At 40.4% G+C, this 20,831-nt stretch overlaps 1 protein-coding gene across 1 annotated transcript in view; it reads right to left on the bottom strand.

Annotated features, from left to right (window-relative positions):
• Positions 1-11,397: 11,397 nt before the first annotated feature.
• The window catches only part of MYH8 (myosin heavy chain 8), a 32,750-nt gene continuing 23,316 nt past the window's right edge, over positions 11,398-20,831 (bottom strand). The window contains exons 29-40 of the mRNA XM_010379591.2: positions 20,211-20,329; positions 19,887-20,083; positions 18,229-18,412; positions 17,978-18,143; positions 17,738-17,862; positions 16,525-16,833; positions 15,638-15,841; positions 14,489-14,614; positions 14,232-14,402; positions 13,943-14,047; positions 13,286-13,381; positions 11,398-11,670 (exon numbers count right to left, since the gene is read on the bottom strand). Of these exons, the coding sequence (XP_010377893.1) occupies positions 11,521-11,670; positions 13,286-13,381; positions 13,943-14,047; positions 14,232-14,402; positions 14,489-14,614; positions 15,638-15,841; positions 16,525-16,833; positions 17,738-17,862; positions 17,978-18,143; positions 18,229-18,412; positions 19,887-20,083; positions 20,211-20,329 (1,952 nt within the window). The 3' untranslated portion in view covers positions 11,398-11,520. The remainder of the gene's footprint in view (positions 11,671-13,285; positions 13,382-13,942; positions 14,048-14,231; positions 14,403-14,488; positions 14,615-15,637; positions 15,842-16,524; positions 16,834-17,737; positions 17,863-17,977; positions 18,144-18,228; positions 18,413-19,886; positions 20,084-20,210; positions 20,330-20,831) is intronic.

Raw genomic sequence — 20,831 nt, 5'->3', positions numbered from 1 at the left:
CTCTGGAGTTCTTTCTCCTTCAGCTGCAAAATCAGAAAAAATTTTTCTGTTTCTGCCCAAGTCACAAGGATGATGCGGGGACCTAATGAAATCCTGTCTTTGCCATCTAGATGTGGCTATCTCTGTGTGCAGTCTGCTTCTAGCCCATGCCAAACTGTATATTTTCATGTCCACCCACCCTGACCTAGTCTCAGCATATAATCCACCATCCCCAAAAATCTAAATGAGCAATGCAGAATTTACAGAAGATTTTGTAGGGGAGACAGAGAAGAGGATTATATTATGTACTTCAGAATAAATTATCTGTTTCTATCAGAAATGTCTGTTCTACAAAGTCCATTTTTCTTTACACTGATGCTGGATGTCTTTTCGTTTCTTCCTTTGAGGAATTTCTCTGCACCCCTAGGGTACTCAGTTGTTCCTCTATTACGTGGAATCATTTAGCTTTGCCATAGACATGCATTTCTACTCATCTGGTTACTCAGCAACATAAAACTCATCGAATAAAGAAGACCACTTTCATCTTCAGAAACAAGTTTGGTCGCCACCTAGTTTTACTCACATAGGCCCTTTTTCAGGGGGAAAGGGGCTCATCTTTCTCTTTCTTCTTTTTAACAGCTGTATTGAAGCATAATTGATATACAAAAAGCTGTACACATTTAAGCACACAATTTGATGAGTCTGGACATACGCATATACCATAATCAAGGTAATAGTCATATCCATCACATCTGAGAGACTCCTTGTTTTCGGGTCTCATCATCTCTATTTCATCACTATCCCCCCCAAGTCCACAGCTCCCACCCCACACTATCAGCCCACCTCTCTCAAACCTGAGAGTTCTATGACTGGAAATTTTCTTCAGTCTTATTACAAAATCATTTTGTCTAAAGTGAAGGTAACTTTATTATTAGTGTCAAAATAAGTCAAAGGAGGTGATATTTTCAAGAGAGAGGCTGTCATGAAGAGCACCATAGAGAAGCTGGAGAAAGACAGGACCAGGAACAGGGCATTGGATTGGCCAGGGAGATGATCCTGACAGCAATGTCAGCAGGATGGTGGGGGTGGCAGCAAGGGATTAAGGAATGAGCAGGTGTTAAGGAGGAGGAAAAAGTTTTACTGATTTTCCTTGGGACAAATCTCTTCACAAATCACTATTTAAGATGCATTCAGAGGAAATGTCAATGTGGATAGCGCAGTGGGAAGAAGGAGGCAGTAGCAAGGCCGAATAAGACTAGGAAAAAAAAGTGTGACTGAGGTCACTCTTCAGAGGGCTACTTGAGAAGAAAGGGCAATTAATTGTGCTAATAGTGGGATCATACCTCATCCCTCACAACTCAGGCTATCTCAGGGCTTATGTAACAGATGAAATTTCAAAAAGCAGCAGGAAGTTTTCCAGCCAGGAATATAAATTTCTGGGTGAAAGTCACAGGGCAGGCACATTGGTGAATGGCCCCCATTCATATTTGAATTGCCTAACTAAAGATTTGAATGACAATATAGATTCTGGAACTAAAGGAGCCTTTGAGTATTGTCTAAAGTAACTCCTGCCTTACAGAATCAGAAATTGAGATTCTACACAGGTTATCTAATTCATGCTAAGCATAAAATTAGACCCCTTTCCATCTTACTCTCAAACTCAACAGAGCAAGTTTAGAACTCTTTCAAATAGAATATATAAACTTCTTCACTTCTAGTATTTATATACTGAAAATGTGCAAATCAAAAAGTTCATAGGGGTTATCAAAAGCATGATTTAAATTGATTATTAAATGTCAATGAGAAGAAAGACTTATCACAGTTTTGTAGGTGGGAAAACTGAGGCTTGGTGAGGACAAGTGACTAATCATATGGCTAATAAGTGGCAGAGTGAGAGCTAAAACAAACATCTTTTGACTCCAAGTCCAGTTTGTATTTTCACTTGAAGACAGCTGCTTCTGGCTTTACAAGATCCTGTAAGACACTAATGCTCTCAGAATTATACATGCTTCTCAGAATTACACATAAACTAGGCATCCTTCACTGAAAATAACATGAAGAGATCGTGTGGATGACCTGAGAACATCGTGTTCAGAGAAGAAATCCTACCAGCTAGGTCTGTTCAGTAAATTGGAGACTTTCCAGCCTGGCTTCATAGCTTTGACTCAAGTCTGTGAAAGTTAGGATCTCCTGCTGTTTGCTTCCTACCTCCCCTTTTTGGGGTCTGTTTAGTGTGTTTTGGTTACTTCAGCTGCTTAAAACCTCATTAGAGCTAAGGAAAGCATGACTGATTACTTTTAACTACTACCATTTAGGTCTTAAACAATGTGTCCTAAAAAAGCTTGTTGGACACATTAAAAGTATGTACTTACATCATTAAAATCCACACGATAATCCAGTAACTAAGGATGGATCTTGACAATCAGAATGCTAGGTCTCAAACTCTGACTTCACCATTTAAGCTACTTGAATTTGGGCAAGTTACTTAACCTTTCTCAGCCTCATTTTTCTCACCTGTAGAATGGGAACGATAACAATAACTAACTCAGGAGGTTCTTGTGGCAATTAAGTGAATTAATGAATGCATGGCAGGGTACTATTTGGATGCCACATGATAGTTTGGGAAAGGGGAGAGTGATTGATGCTATGTCAACAGAGGACACTGTGATTTTGAAAAACATGAGCTTTCTCTGGTAAACGCACCAACCACTGCCAGTGGCAGAGGGCTTTGGGAGCCAAGTCAATGCCCTCAATGTTGTTCGTGTCTTTGATGTTGCTGTCTGGTGAGGCCCACCAGCTACCAAAGCCTGTCCACTGTCTTTTTAGTCCTGTCATTCTACCCACTCTATGTAGCCAATTTTCTGTGTAGATTTATTCCTCCCCACATAGCAGTAAAACAAAACAGGGAAGATAGGAGCCTGGATACCTGAAAGTAGGTGACCAACCATGCCAGTTTGTTTGGGGCTAAGGGAGTTGTTGAGACTTTCCGTTTTAAAACCAGGACTGTCTTGGGTGTCCTGACACCCAAGGGGTGGTAAATCCATCACTATACCTGATAGGTTGTTTGGGGGTATCACGGCAAAGCCCTCAAAATCTCTACCTAAATTTTGGTTTAAATCCTTTCACATTTTCCGTGTTTTTATGTATTCTTTTTTGTTTGTTTGTTTGTTTGAGACAGGGTCTCGCTGTGTCGCTAGGCGGGAGAGTAATGGCGCGATCTCGGCTTACTGCAACCTCCTGACAAGACAAGCCTGACCAAGACAAGGATAGATGGAATCAGTTTGACATCTCCTAGAATGATCCAAGCTAGAATGATGATGAAATTCCCACCTGGAACTGTTAATTGCAAAGCTGTAATACATACACAGGGCTTAGCAGAGAGCAAGCAACATGGTGAACACGCATTCATTCATTAAATATTCACTGAAAGCTTACTATATGCTGGGAGGATTTTAAGTACTGAAGAACAAAATAAAAGTCACAAACAGATATATCAATTAATGATAAAGGCTCTGAAAGAAAGAAAAGCAGGATAAGGAAGCAGTGGCTGTGTGGGGTCTAAACAGATTGAACAGGGAAAGTTTCTCTGAAGAGGCGATATTTGAGCAGACACCTAGTGAAGTGAATGAGTAAGCCGTGAAAATATCAAAGGGCGACAGTACCTCAGGCAGAGGAAACAAATGCATACGCTCTGGGAGATGGTAGGCCAGTAGGGCAGAGTGAACCAGCAGTAGGGAATGTAGTGGCAGAGGTAGGCAAGAGCAGATGGTTTAGAGCCTTGGAAATTAAGGTAAGGATTTCGGGTTTCAAATGTCAGCTGTTGTTATAAAGGCTGTGTTGTTCCTCCTTTTTCTGTGCTGAGCGTTGGATCTGTTATTTGCTCTTTTTCTACTCAATAGTGGTTCATTCTGTCCAACGAAATTTATTGAATGTCTGCTCTTCATTCAACACAAGGCTAATGAAGACATTTTTCCAGGAACTGAGGAGAAAGTTTGTTTTCTCAACAACTGTGATCTAGTTGTGGGGAGGGAGGGAGTGGGTCAAAGCGCTGATAACGCGTCAAAAGACCGCAGCAGTGGGCCGGGCGCGGGGGCTCACGCCTGTAATCCAGCAGTTTGGGAGGCTGAGGCGGGCGGATCACCTGAGGCAGGGAGATCGAGACCAGCCGACCAACATGGAGAAACGCCGCCTCTACTAAAAATACAAAAATTAGCCGAGCATGGTGGCGCATGCCTGTAATCCCAGCTTAAATAGGAAGGCGGAGGTTGCGGTGAGTCGAGATCGCACCATTGCACTCCAGCCTGGGCAACAAGAGCGAAACTGTCTCAAAAAAAAAAAAAAAAAAAAAAAAAAAAAAAAGAAGAAGAAGAAAAAGGAGGCAGGAGCAGTGTGCTTTGAAGGAGACACCCCAGTACTACAGGAGAGAAATGATGTTTCCAATCGTCCAGAGAGGAGGAGAGTCACTTCCGGTGCGTCCCGGGGCATCATGGGAGGGGTCAGTCTGCGGGAAGGAGAGGCCAGAAGTGACTCTCGCCATGGCTGGGGCAGCCCTGGAGGCCACACTGGGACCTGGCCAGTAAGTGTGCATTTGAGAGTTTGCGAGTGAGCAGGACCTTGTTCTTCCCGGCGATTTATTTGCGCTGTGCATTTCCAGACAGTAGATCCGTGAAGGACTGTGTGGTGGGGAGGGTATGAAATTGAGTGTGGAGAGGGCATTTGAGGGTAAGACCCATGGCTGACTGGGCCAGACAGAAAATTTAAAATTCTTGTCACCAAAGCCCATTTGAAATTTTTCAGTGCATGCAGAGCCATATTATTATGTTGTACACATACATATTCTTTTTTTTTTTTTTTTTTTTTTTTTTTTTTTTTTTTTTTGAGACGGAGTAGCACGCTTGTCGCCAGGCTGGCATGCTGTGGCACGATCTTGGTTCACTGCAACCTCCACCACCCGAGTTCAAGTGATTTTCCTGCCTCAGCCTCTTGAGTAGGTGAGGTCACAGGAACCCGCCACCACGCCCGGCTAATTTTTGTACTTTTAGTAGGGACGGGGTTTCGCCATGTTGGCCAGGCTGGTCTCAAACTCCTGACCTCAGGTGATCCACCCGCCTCATCTTCCCAAAATGCTGGGATTACAGGCGTGAGCCACCGCGCCCGGCCACACACATATTCTTACATAAAGTCAAGTTCAGATACTCAAATCTGTGGGTACCAATTGAATTATTTTTCCAAATAGTGGAAAAAGTGATGATTTCGTTGCTCAGAAGGTACTACCTTTCCCATCCATGTTTTAAACGTAATTTCTTATAATTTGAGCCTTCACATTGCTCTGTACCTCAGTTTCCCCGAGAAAGCCACAAGCCATAGTTTCTGTGAGGAGCTGAGAAAATAGTCTGCCCTCTTGTGAAGGTCAGGCTATTGAAATCTAAAAGAAGCCCTGTTTTGGGTGTGTTCCTCAGGGGAGATGTTTTTCTCCTTCACCATGGAGAGGCTTTCTTTTTCCTTGCGGCCTCCGGAAGCAGCATCTTAGTGACCCTTGAAACTAGGAGGGAGGAATCAGGCTGGCAAATTCCATCCTTAAGCAAGGTTCTTTCCATCTGCCCACGGCTGATTCTTCAGCTTCTCGCTTTGGAAAATGTGACCGTTGGAGTCTGCGGTGAAGGTTCCTAGGGACACTGATATGTGGAACATGTGCCCAAACCTCTGCCGCAGCCAGGAGGCAGAATTTAAGTTTGCTTACTGACAGCTGCTCTGTGTCAGTCCTGGAATGTTAATCCTTACAGAGAGCTTGGATGACAGGCAACAGCTTTTAGCAGCTGTGCTAATAGTCTCATCCATCAAATGACCCTCTCTTCACCTTACTGTTGTCAGTTATATCCATGTCTTTGATGAGAAGTGGATATGAAATCTTAAGGGGCAGGTTACTTTTATTTATTTTAAAAACATGAGCCTTTAAAAGAATTCCAAAAATAGTACACACATGGAAAAATATAATCAAACATACTGAAGGAAAATTTTAAGTCGTACCTAAAATTTTAGCATGGAAGTCATCTCTACGTAAATTTTTCAATTTCACATTTTTTTTTCCATGTTTTTATGTATTCTTGTTTGTTTGAGATGGAGTCTCACTCTGTCACTAGGCTGGAGTGCAATGGCGTGATCTTGGCTCACTGCAACCTCCACCTTCTGGGTTCAAGTGTTTCTTCTGCCCCAGCCTCCCCTGTAGCTGGGACTACAGGCACGCACCACCACACCACCACCAGCTAACTTTTGTATTTTTTAGTAGAAATGGGGTTTCACCATGTTGGCCAGGATGGTATCAATCTCTTGACCTCATGATCTGCCCACCTTGGCCTCCCAAGGTGCTGGGATTACAGGTGTGTGCCACCGCACCTGGCCAATTTTTATGTATTCTTAAACACATACACAATTGAGATATCAGTCTGCAAGCACTGTTTTGTATTCTGCTTTTAGAACATATTTTATAATTTTTCTCATGATATTAACTATTCTTTTGGATTATGATTTTTAATAGTTACATAGTGTGCCATGCTTTGAAGATAACATAATTCATATGACAAATTTTCTATTATTGGGCATTTAGGATGCTCTAAATTTCTGTTCTTTAAAACATTCTGGTAAATATGTGTGTACATAAATACTTATGCATATCTTTAATTATTAAATTTACAGAATAGAATTTCTAGGCAAGGCCTAAAGATGGTTTTCAGTTTACAGTAGTGGAGTCCCTGTTATTGGAGCCTTTGCAGTAATGATATTGCATAGGAAAACAAAAAGTATTCACTAATGATCTTATTGATCATTAGATGTTGTAAATATGCAACAATCAATTTAAGTTGAATGCAAAGTAAAATGAGAAATCTTGCAACAACATTTGCAGAATTTAGTGAAGTTAATGAAAGTAGTAAAAGAAATTGGCTTGAATTTTGCAAAGCCATTGACCAGCGTGGATTCAACAGTGTTGAACTAGTTAACAACTGAAGAACTGAAAATGGACAAAAATGATGACCCAGTAGATGTTTCACGAGAATGAATTCAGGATCAAAGGATTAGGAAGGGTCTTAAAAATATTGAAGAAGTCCTGCATTTTTGTGAAAAAGGGTGTACTTTATTGTTGCATTGCAAAACTTAAAGGATGTCATATTATGTTATCACATATGACTGTGAGAAATCTGTCCCTTTCATCCCAACTGCAACATCTATTTGTTCTTTGTTCTAAGAATAGCAGAGGTGCAATTATGACCTAATCTTAAGAAATACAACAGAAGGCTGGGTGTGGTGGCTCACGTCTGTAATCCCAGCACTTTGGGAGGCTGAGGCAGGCGGATCATGAACTCAAGAGATCGAGACCATCCTGGCTAACATGGTGAAACCCCATCTCTACTAAAAATACAAAAAATAGCTGGGCATGGTGGTGCATGCCTGTAGTCCCAGCTCCTCAGGAGGCTGAGGCAGGAGAATCACTTGAACCCAGGAGGTGGAGGTTGCAGCGAGCTGAGGTTGTGCCACTGCACTACTCCAGCCTGGCAACAGAGCGAGACTGCATAAAAAAAAAAAAAAAAAAAAAAAAAAAAAAAAAAAAAAAAAAAAAAAAAAAGGAAGTACAACAGAAAATAAATGTATTTCAATATTTTTGGTTTTATTTTGAAAATCAAACCCTAGTTCACAATTTACTCTGAAATTTTGGACCTCATTTTAATTTAGATTTGCTTTAAATCATTGTTTTTCCAGATGGCATGATTTTCTATGTGGAAAATCTCAAGGAATCTACAAAACCTTCAGAACTAATAAGAGAGTTCACTAAGGTTTCAAGATGCAGGATAAACATAGGAAAAAATCAATTGTTTTTCTGTATGCTAGCAGTGAACATGTAGACAGCGAAATTAGAAATATGCCATTTATAGTCACTTAAAAAAAAAGAAAAAAGTTAGACATACATCGAACAAAATGTGTATAGGGCTTGTATGCTGAAAATTACCAAACACTGATGAAAGAAATTAGAGAAGATCTAAATAAATGAAACAGACTGTAGTCAAGAATTGGAAGACTCAGCATAGTGAATATGTCAACAAACTGATAAACAGGCTTAATGCAATTTCTGTGAAAAAGTATAACTCTGGCTTTAAAGTTTGGCATACAGTATTCTAATTACTAGTTATTTTCCCAGAGTGCTGTAATTGTGGTATTTCCCCTAATGCAGAATTTTAAATTTATGGAGGTATAATTGACATTTAAAACCACACATACTTAAAGTGCACAATTTGATAGGTTTTGACATATTTAGATGCCTGTGAAACCATCATCTCAATCGAGATAATGAACATGTTCATCAACCCTCCAAATTTCTTCCTGCTCCCTTGTAATCCCCACCACTCTTTCTTTGTGCCCCCTACAAACCCTCCCTCTGCATCACTAGCCAACTGCTGGTCCACTTTCTATCACTGTAGTTTTCATTTTTTAGAATTTTATATAAATAGAATCACATAGTATGTACTTTTTGGAGAGGCTGCTGCTTTCAGTCAACATAATTATCTTGAGATTCATTCTTTTTTGTGTTAATAGTTTCTTTTTATTGCTGAGTAGTATTTCATTGTATGGATATACCATAATTTGTTTACCCATTCGTTGATGGATATATTGGTTCTTCTTTTTGGTTTTTGCTCCAATTACAAATAAATGTGCCATAAACATTTGTGTACAAGTTTTCATTTGGACATATGCTTTCATTTCTCTTTGGTAAATACCTGGGAAGAGATATGACTAGATCATACAGATAATTTGTTAACTTTTTAAGAAGTTGCCAAACTGCTTTCCTAAGTCATTGTAACATTTTATTTTATGACTCTTGGCCAACACTTTGGTCTTTAAGTCATTGTAGTAAATGTGTTGCGGTAACTTACTGTTTTTTATTGATATTTTTCTCATGACTCTGATGTTGAATGTTTTTTCAGATGCTTTTTATCATCTGTATGTTTAGTGAAATGTTTGTCCAAACCTTTTGCCTTTTAAAGTATTAGGTTGTTTTCTTTTCACTGGATTTTTAGATTTGTTCCTATATTCTGAATATAAATCTTTTGTCACGGATATAAGTTGTAAATACTTTCAGTCTGTGACTTGTCTTTTCCTTCTCTTTATAACAGTGTTTTTCAAAGAGCAGAAGCTTTAAATTTTGATGATGTACAATTGATCAATTTTTTCTTTTGTGGCCTATATGTTTGGTGTCATATCTAAGACATCTTTGCCTAAGCTGAGGTCACAAAGATTTCTTCTTCTGTTTCTTTCTAGATGTTCTTATGATTATAGTTTTGATTTCCTCTTTGATCCAAAATTTTGTTTTTGGAGATAATTTAAATTTTTTTTCTCTTTTTTGTTTTAAACTTTTGTTATTAGACACATTTGAGATTGTGGTCTACACAATTTATACTGTAAAAGATTGAGGCCGATAGGGGTTTAGAGGTTGGGGGACACTAAACGTTAGAAGGTAGAAGGAGTGCATAAAGTACAGTCTTTGTCCAGATTGCATTTTTGTTCTGCTGCTTCCTCTTTCTGGAGGCCAAACACGTCTGTTCTACTCCATCAAGCCTTTTTTTTTTTTTGTCTTATTTTCTGTCCCTGTTTCATAAGTTCATTCTTTCACTCTGTCCCTCATCCAATCTATCTGACAATACTATGAACGCTAGCTATCTTCAATAAATCTGGAATCCATCCACTTCTCTTTGTCTCCCGATGTTATTTTTCTGCCCTAAGCCACTGTCATAGTTTTTTATTGTTGTTGTTAATTTTTTTTTGTTTATTTTTTGTTTTTGTTTTTGTTTTGAGACAGGGTCTCACTCTGTCTCCCAGGCTGGAGTGCAGTGTTGCGATCTTGGTTTATTGTAGCCTTGACTTCCCGGGCTCAGGTGATTCTCCCGCCTCAGCCTCCCCAGTAGCTGGGACTACAGGCATATGCCACTATGCCCTGCTAATTTTTTTCTTTTTTTCTATTTTTAGTAGAGATGGGGTTTTGCCATGTTGCTCAGGCTGGTCTCGAACTCTTGAGCTCAAGTGATCTGCCCACTTCAACCTCCCAAAGTGTTAGGATTCCAGGCGTAAGCCACTGCACCCAATTGCCACTGTCATCTTTTATCCTTTGTTTTTCAGTAGGCTCCTAACTAGTTTCCCAGTGTCTATCTTTGCTCCCTTAGTTTATTCTCAACACAGTAGCCGGAGTGATTATTTTAAAATGTATGTTAATATCACCCTGCTCAAAATCCTCCAAAGCTTTCCCACTTCACCCCGAATAAAGGCAAAAGTCCTTAGAGTGGCCAAGGGGCTCTACATGATCTGGCCTCTTTGTTCCTCTCTTATGCCTTAACTATCTCATCTTGCTCATTCTCTTCCTGCCCTGCTTGGCCTCCTCCCTGCCCCTCTAACATTCCCTACCTTCCCTTGCCTTAGGGCCTTTGCATTTTCTGTCGTTCTCTGCCTGGATGTGCTGTGCGCCCGTATACTCACTTGGTTTACTCTCTTACCTCCTTTGGGTCACTGTTCAAATGTCTTCTTACCAGAGACTCCTTCCTTGACTACTCTCTATGAAATAGTAAATGCGTCTCTCTTACTATTTTTTTATTTTTATTTATTATAATTTTTTGAGACAGAGTCTCGCTCTGTCGCCCAGGCTGGAGTGCAGTGGCGCGATCTCGGCTCACTGCAAGCTCAGCCTCCCAGGTTCACGCCATTCTCCCGCCTCAGCCTCCTGAGTAGCTGGGACTACAGGCGCCCGCCACCGCGCCCGGCTAATTTTTTATATTTTTAGTAGAGACGGGGTTTCACCGTGGTCTCGATCTCCTGACCTTGTGATCCGCCCGCCTCGGCCTCCCAAAGTGCTGGGATTACAGGCGTGAGCCACCGCGCCCGGCATCTCTTACTTTTTAATTTCCCATTAGTACTTGTCATCTGGCTCATTACATACTTATGAATTTATTTATTGCTTTTCTTTCCTTGTGGAATATAAGTCTTAGCAAGCAGAAACTGTATTTTGTTCACTGCCATACCCACAGAACTTAAACAGTGCCTGGCACTATTTATTGATTTATTGTATTGATGCACATAGTAGATGCTCAGTATCTGTTTGTGGAGTAAATGAATGGCCCCATATGGAGGGCAGCCTCAGGGAGTGTTTTTCTTAGTAATTTGTAGCAATCTAGAGAGACGTAATAACAACGAGCTCAGCAAAAGGTATTTGTGTGTGTGTTGGGGGGGTGAAGAGGTGGGAAAGGGACTGTCGGGTGGTGCTGAAGGCATGAAATATTGAATACTCTGCCAAGCCATATATAATATTAAGAGATTAGTAGCTAGGTGAGAACTGTGAGCATAAATAGCTTTGTAAGTGAAAAAATGAAAGTCCGGTTTAATGTATACATTTACTGTAGTTTTTATTTATTCAGCTTTAAGAGGAAAATAAACATCATAAAGCAAGTGACCAAAAACAGCACATTTTGTGCCTTTCTTCAGCCAGTTGATAGCATCAGGCAGGTGTGTTTACTCTGCATTGATTTTTGTGTGAACCTCTCGGCTCTTCACTCGCAATTTGTTGACCTGGGACTCAGCAATGTCAGCCCGTTCCTCGGCCTCCTCCAACTCGTGCTGGAGTTTGCGGAATTTAGATAGATTAGCATTGGATTGTTCCTCCTAAGAATAGAGATAAAATTGTGAGAATTAGACTGTATGGTTCTCATTGCACTTATCACCAGACAGGATGAGTTCCTCAAATCACGTATTTCCTTCTTATGGTCTATTTAGCATATCCGACTTCAAATCTAGACAGAGTTTATCACTTCAACTGTAATTTTTACTTTAAAGAATGAAAGGAGAGTTTTGAAGTGGAGGAGACAGCCTAATATAAAGCCCATACCTACTTTTATGATGTATGGTCCTGTGGAAAGGAGGAAGAGATCTATGTACCCTTATAGACATCAGTAAGTAAATGCAAGGCCAAATTATAACTTGAGGAAATATCACTTACTATATATTTTTGCCTTATGTTTTCATTCTACTATATAAAGAAAGGGAAAAGGTAGGACTAGGAAGAAAGTCTTCTCTGTTATTTGACTCATTACCATTTATGCCTCTCCCTTTTTTCTTTCCTTTTCTTCCTTCCTATTTACTTCCTACCTATCACATGTGTCTGGAAGAGTGGAGGGATAACCCGGAAGAGTATGGGTAAAGAATCTTCTAACATGTTCTTATAGTAGCTACAGCAAATGTGGGGACAAGAGCCCCCACTGATGACACTAGTAGGGAGTGAAGAGGTCAGGTGGGTTAAAAGATTGATGTTGGGCCTGGCGCGGTGGCTCAAGCCTGTAATCCCAGCACTTTGGGAGGCCGAGACTGGGCAGATCACGAGGTCAGGAGTTCGAGACCAGCCTGGCTAACATGGTGAAACCCTGTCCCTACTAAAAAATACAAAAAAACTAGCTGGGCGAGGTGGCGGGTGCCTGTAGTCCCAGCTACTCGGGAGGCTGAGGCAGGAGAATGGCGGGAACCCGGGAGGCAGAGCTTGCAGTGAGCTGAGATCTGGCCACTGCACTCCAGCCTGGGCGACAGAGTGAGACTCCGTCTCAAAAAAAAAAAAAAAAAAAAGATTGATGTTTGGCTTTTGAGAACTTGATTTTTTCTATGTCTAGAGGGAGAGGAAAATTATGATGGTATTAATTAGAATTCCTACTGTATATCATTTGCAGCTATCAAGTAGTGAGCTGTTTGGAACTTGCCCCCCTCAACCCTTACAAATTGCTTAATAATATAAATATCTTGGCTGGGTGTGGTGATTCATGCCCGTAATCCCAGCACTTTGGGAGGCCGAGGCGGGCGGATCACTTGAGGCCAGGAGTTCGAGACTAGCCTGGCCAACATGGTGAAGCCCCATCTCTACTGAAAATACAAAAACCAGGCAGGTGTGGTGGCACATGCCTGTCGTCAGCTACTGGAGAGGCTGAGGCATAAGAATCGCTTGAGGTTGGGAGGCAGAGGTTGCAGTGAGCCAAGATCACGCCACTGCACTCCAACCTGGGTGATGCAGAGAGTCTCTGTCTCAAAAAAAAAAAAAAAAAACTCCTTTAGAAATCTTGTTCTGTAATTTGGATGGGGGGGGGACAAATTCATATTTATAAAATCATCCCTCTTAAAATATGAGTGGCAGATTTTCACTTTCATTGCATCTTCTTTCTTATTGATGGATTCTTTTAAAACACTTTCTACTGCAAAAGAAATTTCCTTCTTTCCTCAAGGGCTTAAAGATACTTACAGCCTCCTCAGCTAGTCTCTTGTATGATTTCACCTTCGCCTGTAATTTATCTACCAAGTCCTGCAGCCTGAGAACATTCTTGCGATCTTCTTCAGTCTGAAAGTTTGAAAAAAATCATCTGCATTCATTCCAAAGAAATTAGGCTACTCTGGATACTAAAATAAAATCATTTGGCATGATAGCAGGTGGGCCTAGGGTAAACCTGATCAACTCTGCGATTTTCTTCATAAAATTAACAGTAGCACTCTTGTTAAATGTTTCCAGTGTGCAGGCCCTGTATTAGAGAATTGCACACATCTCTAATCCTTACCTCCCTATCCTCGAAAATAGATGCTGTTATCCCTATTTTACAGGTGAAGAAACTGAGGTTTAGAGTATTAAGTTCAACAAGCAAGAGAGGCCAGACTAGGACTAATGCCCAGTTTATCTGTCTTTAAAATCTGTGTTCTTTACTCTCACGCTATTTTTCTAAACTTCAGAAATCTGAAGGCCTCCCTAAGTTTTAGTATAGTCTGTGATAAGCAACTGTCTTTACTCCTTATATGTACCAAGTTAATGCATATTTGTTTGTGAGTGGCATATACATACATATTCATAAGGTTTTCAATTTCCTTCTGGGCAGGAAGACTGGATATTCTGGAAGGCTATTCCCTTTACCTGGTAGGTGAGTTCTTTTACTCGTCGCTCATGTTTCCGTAGACCTTTAACAGCCTCTGCATTACGTTTCTGTTCATTTTCAACCTCTCCTTCAAGCTCACGTACCTGCAGCCAAGAAAAATACTTACGCAGTCAGTGTTGGGGGATATTAATTAGCCCAAGACCTACTGAAGGCATGGGGTGGGTGTTCCTAGCTCCAGAACAGGATGGGAGTCTTGTGTAGGAAGAGAGAAGGGTAGAGAGCGTGCCCTTTTTCCCTTCCCAGATTTAGAGAGATTGAGACACCCACCCTGGTCTCCAGTTTCTGGATCTGCTTCTTCCCACCCTTCAGCGCCAGCTGCTCGGCCTCATCTAGACGGTGCTGCAGGTCCTTCACTGTCTGCTCCAGGTTCTTCTTCATCCGCTCCAGGTGGGCGCTGGTGTCCTGTTCCTTCTTCAGCTCCTCAGCCATCATGGCAGCCTATTTAGGAAATAAATTAATGAAGTAATGAAACTTGATGATAGCAGGTAGCATACGTGTGTCAGTAAGACAAATGTTCATCTTACATCAGTGATGGCCTTCTTGGCTTTCTCTTCTGCATTGCGTGATTCTTGGATTACTTCTTCCACTTCACTTTGGAGTTGAGAAACATCATTTTCTAATTTCTTCTTGGTGTTGATGAGGCTGGTATTCTGTTAAAAGTAGTCAGTGGAAATTTACAAAATTTGTCATTTGCCCTCTTGGGATTTTACAAGTGTCTTACTTGTTGGTTCATGCAGGGGATCTGTTGGCAACATTTCACTAAACTTTAATTATTTGTTCAGTGGAAAATGTTAATTATTTGCAAGGTAGAAACTCCTTTCCCCCAACTTCCCCAGTGTCCATCTGATTCATGCATAAGGACTTCTGAGGTTTGAGAATGCCTTTATTGGCATACCTTAGTTAATTGTTCTTTTAATTATATTTCAGTCAGACATCACTAGTTATTCTCTCTCTGGAAGGTTGGAAATAGAAAAGGATAAATTCGTTTTGTGAGTGATAGGCACTGAGAATTTCTTGCTTAGTAGGATCTTTTCTCTCTGAATTTTCATGATTTGTTCCCTTGGAGAGCACTGAATTTGTCTTCTGAAAACATATTCTTAAGATTTCAACTCAGTGTTTCTCAGAGAAGCAATATTGTCTCAATGGGTATTTGAAAATGTTTAGGGGCAGATATTTTTGGTTGTCAAAATGACCAGGGGGTGCTACTGCATTTAATGCCTGGGCAAGTCAGGAATGCTAAATGTGCCGTAAGGCATGGGGACAGTGAACACAGCAGTGCTAAATGCTTAAGTGCTACCGATGAGAAACACTGCATGGAACATTTTCAGATTTTGGAGGTAGCAGGTATCTTTACTCAATATTATTCTACCTCATGGTTTCCTCATGGTTTCTAAATAGCCAAACCTTATTTTTAAATAAAGAAGTAATAACTTTTTTGCGGGGGGAGAACCCCCAAGAAAGAAACAGGAACACACACCAAAAAAAAAAAAAACAACAAACAAAAAAATCACCCATAATCTAATTACCCTAAGATAATGGCAATGAGTATTTTTGAGCATATTCCCCATCCTTGTTAACATACACATATTTATACAAATTGAGTACTTTCATGTTATAATTCTAATGCATCACCCTACCAGTACACCAGCATTTGCTTGAGGTGAGGGTCTCACCTGGGTGTGGAGGAGCTGGACACGCTCACTGGCATCCAGGAGCTCCTGTTCTGCGATTTTCCTGCTCCTCTCTGTCTGCTCCAGAGTGGCCCGCAGCTCCTCGATCTCAGCCTGCAGCAGGTTGGCTCTGCGCTCTATGATCGCCAGCTGTTCCTTCAGGTCTTCTTGGCCCTGGAGAGCATCATCCAGGTGGAGCTGGGTTTCCTGTTAAGTGAAAAACAGAAAAAGTCTTTAGGTGTTCTGAAGGGGATTTGAAGATCCCAGGAGATGAATTGGGAGATTGTACTGGTGCCAGGAACAGAAGATGACCTATGCCTGTCATTTGACTGCATCTGAGTATGGTTAGGTCATTTGCTTAGGGTGAGAGAGAATTATCAGGAGACACAGATTCTTGTTCTGTTTCTGCCATTAACTGGTTATTGTGTCATGTGTGAGTCACTAATGTCTGTCATTTGTGGAGCAGCTTCCATATGCTCTCTCCAGGACTTGACATCTGTTATTTCATTTGATCTTCACAGTAACTCGGTGAGGTGGGGAGTTTCATTCTTATTTTGAAGAAGGAACAGAGGTTCTGAGAGGTTAAATAACTTGCTTAAAATCAGGCAGCTAGTAAATGACAAAACTAAGACTCAGCCTCAGGCCTGTCTGGTGCCCAAGTCTGTTCACTTTCTTTCATATCATATTGTAATGCCTAGGCATTTGTTTGATCTTCTACATAACATTTTCTTAAAAATAATATGTTCTATGTGTTTTTAATTCAGTTACCTTTGTGCTGTCAGCTGTATAATTTGTTAAGAGAAAAAAAGGATGGTTTAACAAGGTGTTTGGGAAATGGAAGACAGGTACTTTCCCTGCTTCATCTGGGAGGCAAATGTGGACCCATTTACCTTCAGGATTCCTTGGGTGTTCCTGTAGTTCCTTAAACTCTCTGCAGCTAAGCGATTGGCATGATTCAGCTGGATTTCCATTTCATTCAGATCTCCTTCCATTTTCTTCTTGACTCTCAGAGCATCATTTCTGCTTCTAATCTCTGCATCCAGCGTGCTCTGCATTGTCTCCACGATTCTAGTGTGGTTTCTCTTCAGCTGGTCAATTTCCTCATCTTTTTCTGCAATTTTTCTATCAACTTCAGACTTGACTTGGTTTAACTCAAGCTGGATACGCAGAATCTTTCCTTCTTCATGTTCAAGAGATGCCTTAACAAAACAGTTGTCAATTAATAATGGAGAAGAGCCTGAGTATTTGGAGTATATTCCCTTGTGAGCCAAACTCTTATCAATATCAGTTTGTCTAATTTTACAAAGTATAATACAAAATATAAAAATATAATAGTTCTGGGAATCTTCTAGGTAAATCATTATTTTGTTTATTCAGTGACAGATTATTTAGAGCAGCTCTGCGATAAAGGCGCTTTGTGCTATACAAATATTACTCATATTAGTACTAATACAATTATATAATTAAATTCATGTATAGTAAATATAAACTCTCAATCTGTTTTAGAAATGAAAATGTTCTTGTGGAGCATACTAACCCCGGGTCTAGAAATTATCAGTTTTAAAATATGTTAATTTTTTTCTGATTACATAATAAATGTGCATTGTATAATGTGAAGGCAATACATAAAAACAAAGAAAAAACTAGCTGTTGTTCTCCCCGCAAGAGATAAACATTTTAATGTGGTGTATTTTTTTCAAGTCCTTTTTCCTACTTCTTTATATTTTTGCATAATCAAAATTGTATATGCAAATTTGCATCTTTAAAATACTGTCTACTGTAAAATATTTTTTCCAAAATAGTCATATTTAGTGGCTGTATAAAATTTCATCATATGGCTGTTCTGTAATTTGTTTACTTTTGTTCTTAGATTGGACATCTTTGTCTTAAAGTTTTACTCCAGTTGACATTTTTTGGGTGATAAAATCTTAGAAATAGAATTGATGGGTCAGAGTATTTACATTTTTAAGGATTTTGATAACTATTGCCAAGTTGCTCTTCATAAAGATCCTGTAAGTTTAAATTATCACTAGCCCCACTTTGCTTTTTTTTAACTGATGTTTGTCTTTGTTTTTCCATAACATAATACAAGGTAATATGTACCTCTGCTTCCTCTAAAGCAGCCTGAATTTCAGATTTCTCTTGTTCTACTTGCTTCTTTATTTTCTCCAATTCGTGAATTTGCTTTCCTCCCTCTGCAATCTGCTCAGTGAGGTCAGAAATCTCCTCTGTGGTTGACCAGACAGGAGAGAAATGGTCAGAAGATGGCAACATGGCAAGGTCCTCCCAGGGATATATGGGGAAGGGAGGACTGGGAGGACTGGGAGGACTGTGAGGACTCACGTTGCAAGTTCTTATTTTCTCTTCTTAGCGTTTCGAGTTGATCCAGGGATTCCTCGTAGGCATTCTTCACCTTGAACAGCTCGGTGCTAAGAGAACAGGCCTCCTTCTGGGAGGCCTCAAGTTCAGCCTGAGTTTCCTCATACTTCTGTTTCCATTCTGATAGGACCTGAAAAGCAATAAATCATGAGTTGATCCAAGGAGAAAGGAAGACCAAGTAAAACGCTTTTTAAAGTTTAAGCAGTCTGGGCCACCTTGTCAAAGTTCCTTTGCTTCTTATCAAGAGCTGCACAGGCTGCATTAGACCTTTCCACATCAAGCATGAGGTCTTCAACTTCATTCTGGAGCCGCTGCTTTGTCTTTTCAAGGGAAGCACATTTGGCATTCACAGCTTCTACATGTTCCTCCGCTTCCTGCAGGCGCTGGGCCAACTTCTTCCTGAAAAGTTAGCCAGGCAGTCAGGAGAATGGCCAAGACCAGAAGCAAAAGAAGCAAAGTGATAACCTCCTTGGTCCCTTTTCACAGTCCTGTTTCTTTTCTTTCGTTTCTTTTTTAAGAGACGGAGTCTCGCTCTGTCGCCAGGCTGGAGTGCAGTGGCGCCATCTCGGCTCACTGCAAGCTCCCGGGTTCAAGTGATTCTCCTGCTTCAGCTTCCCAAATAGCTGGGATTTCAGGCATGTACCACCATGCCCAGCTAATTTTTTTTTTTTTTTTTTTTTTAAATAGAGACAGGGTTTCACTATATGTTGGCCAAGCTCGTCTTGAACTCCTGACCTTAGGTGATCCACCCGCCTTGGGCTCCCAAAGTGAGCCCAAGGTGTGAGCCACTTGTGTGGTTACAGGTGTGAGTCACTGAGCCTGGCCACAGTCCTGTTTCTATACTGGCAATTAGCATATGATTTTCAAAATGGTGGCAGCCAGAACTGCTTTCTAGATTGGTAAACTGTTTGGAAAGGTCCAAAGTAGTGAAGAGTTAGAAACAAGTCCTTGGAATATTATAGAATTCTTAGAGGCTGCTGTTGGTGCTGCCATTGTATCTCCCTTACTACCTAAGTAACTCAGGATTTTTAAGACTTCTGATTGAGTATGACTGTGGAAAATTACTAGCCAGGACAATCTTGTTGTTTGACTTATATATTCATTCTGACTCCAATATAGATTTGACGTTAACTAGATATTTTACTGGCCAGAAATGTACTGAGCATATTCATTTGCTTTCTCAGACTTTCCATTCCATTTTATGTATTCTTTTCCTTAGAGAATAGCCAGTTTCTTCTAATCATTGTATTTGGATAATCTCTCCAGGGAAAGAAATTCATAGATAAATCAGGACAATTCATGCAGTTCAAACAAAGGCAGGGTTTTTTTTTCCCCCTCCTGAATTCTCTACATTCTCAGTTCATTTTCAGTTGTGTGCCAAGTACACATCCTTATGGTAGAGAAAAACCTTTGACTTGATGCCCAAGGAGATCTACTTGAAGGTCTCCGTTTGTCTATATGCAGACTGAGGCTTTACTTTATTTAGGCCAAACCCTAAACATTATGTATGGTTTGGTGGCCTCCAATGTGAGTTTTAAGAGGTATATCTTCTACTCAATGCTTAAGAAGGTGGGCTGTGGAATCAGAATGACAGGCTCCAAACCCAGTTGTATCATTTATTAAGCAGATAACCTTTGGGTTAGTTGGTTAACATCTTATAGCCTCAACTTCCTCATCTGTAAAATGGGGATCAGAATAATGATACCAATATAATATTGTTATGAAGGTAAATAAGCTGATATTTATATATATATAAAATACTTGACACAGTATGCACTCAATAAATGTTAGTTTTTGCTATTGTTATGTTATCATCATCATAAATATCACAGCTGCTTCTGGGAGTTCCTTTTCTAGAGTTCACAACACATACTTGGCCTCCTCCAGCTCCTCTGTGCGCTGAATGGCGTCCGTCTCGTATTTGGTCCTCCACTGAGCAACCTCACTGTTGGTCTTGGACAGCGCCCTCTGCAGTTCAGCTTTGCCTTCCTGCTCCTCCTCATACTGTTCCCGCAGCAGGTCACAGTCATGGCGGGAGGACTGCAGGGCGTGCGCCAGGGCGTTCTTGGCCTGCAGAAGTAGCAGTTCAGTGACATAAATTCATATATTCAGTGATATTTAACGTACACATCCCAAGTAGAGCCTAACTGGGCAGGTTTAGATTTGGTTAGTCAAAAAAATCTTTGGCAAAACTCACTTTAGTTTCTTCCTCTAGTTGACGTTTCAGCTCTTCAATCTGCTGAGTAGATGCTTGCTTGCTCCTTGAAAGTTGAGAGACTAAAGCATCTTTCTCATCTAATTGTCGAGAATATTCACCTAGGAATAATAGACGTAAGGGAATTTTTTACTAGCATAAAAATAAGTGTAAACCTTTTAAATTTATATATATGTATGCATATATATGTGTGTGTGTGTGTATACACACACAAGCTGTATATTCCTTACCTGAAATGCTTGGGACCAGAAGTGTCTCAGATTTCAGATTTTTGTTTGATTTTAGAATATTAGCATTACACTTACCAGTTCAGCATCCCTAATCCGAAAATCTAAAATCTGAAATGCTGCAGTGAGAGTTTCATTTGGACATCATGCCAGCCCTCAGTTTTGAGTTTTGGAGCATTTCAGATTTTTGATTTTCAGATTAGGGATACTCAACCTGTGTGTGTGTGTCTGTGTGTCTGTATGTGTGTGTGTGTCTGTTTGTGTGTGATGTGTTTAATCTACACATCATCTACTTCTAAGTATTTTTATAGAACTGGTTAGAACCGGAGATTTAAAAGCACCATTGCCATAGGAGTGTTGTAAGTAAACTTGTCTG

Source organism: Rhinopithecus roxellana, chromosome 19 (genome assembly GCF_007565055.1).
Source record: "Rhinopithecus roxellana isolate Shanxi Qingling chromosome 19, ASM756505v1, whole genome shotgun sequence".
NCBI classification, from domain to species: Eukaryota; Metazoa; Chordata; class Mammalia; order Primates; family Cercopithecidae; genus Rhinopithecus; species Rhinopithecus roxellana.
This window is presented reverse-complemented; position numbering and strand designations above follow the sequence as displayed.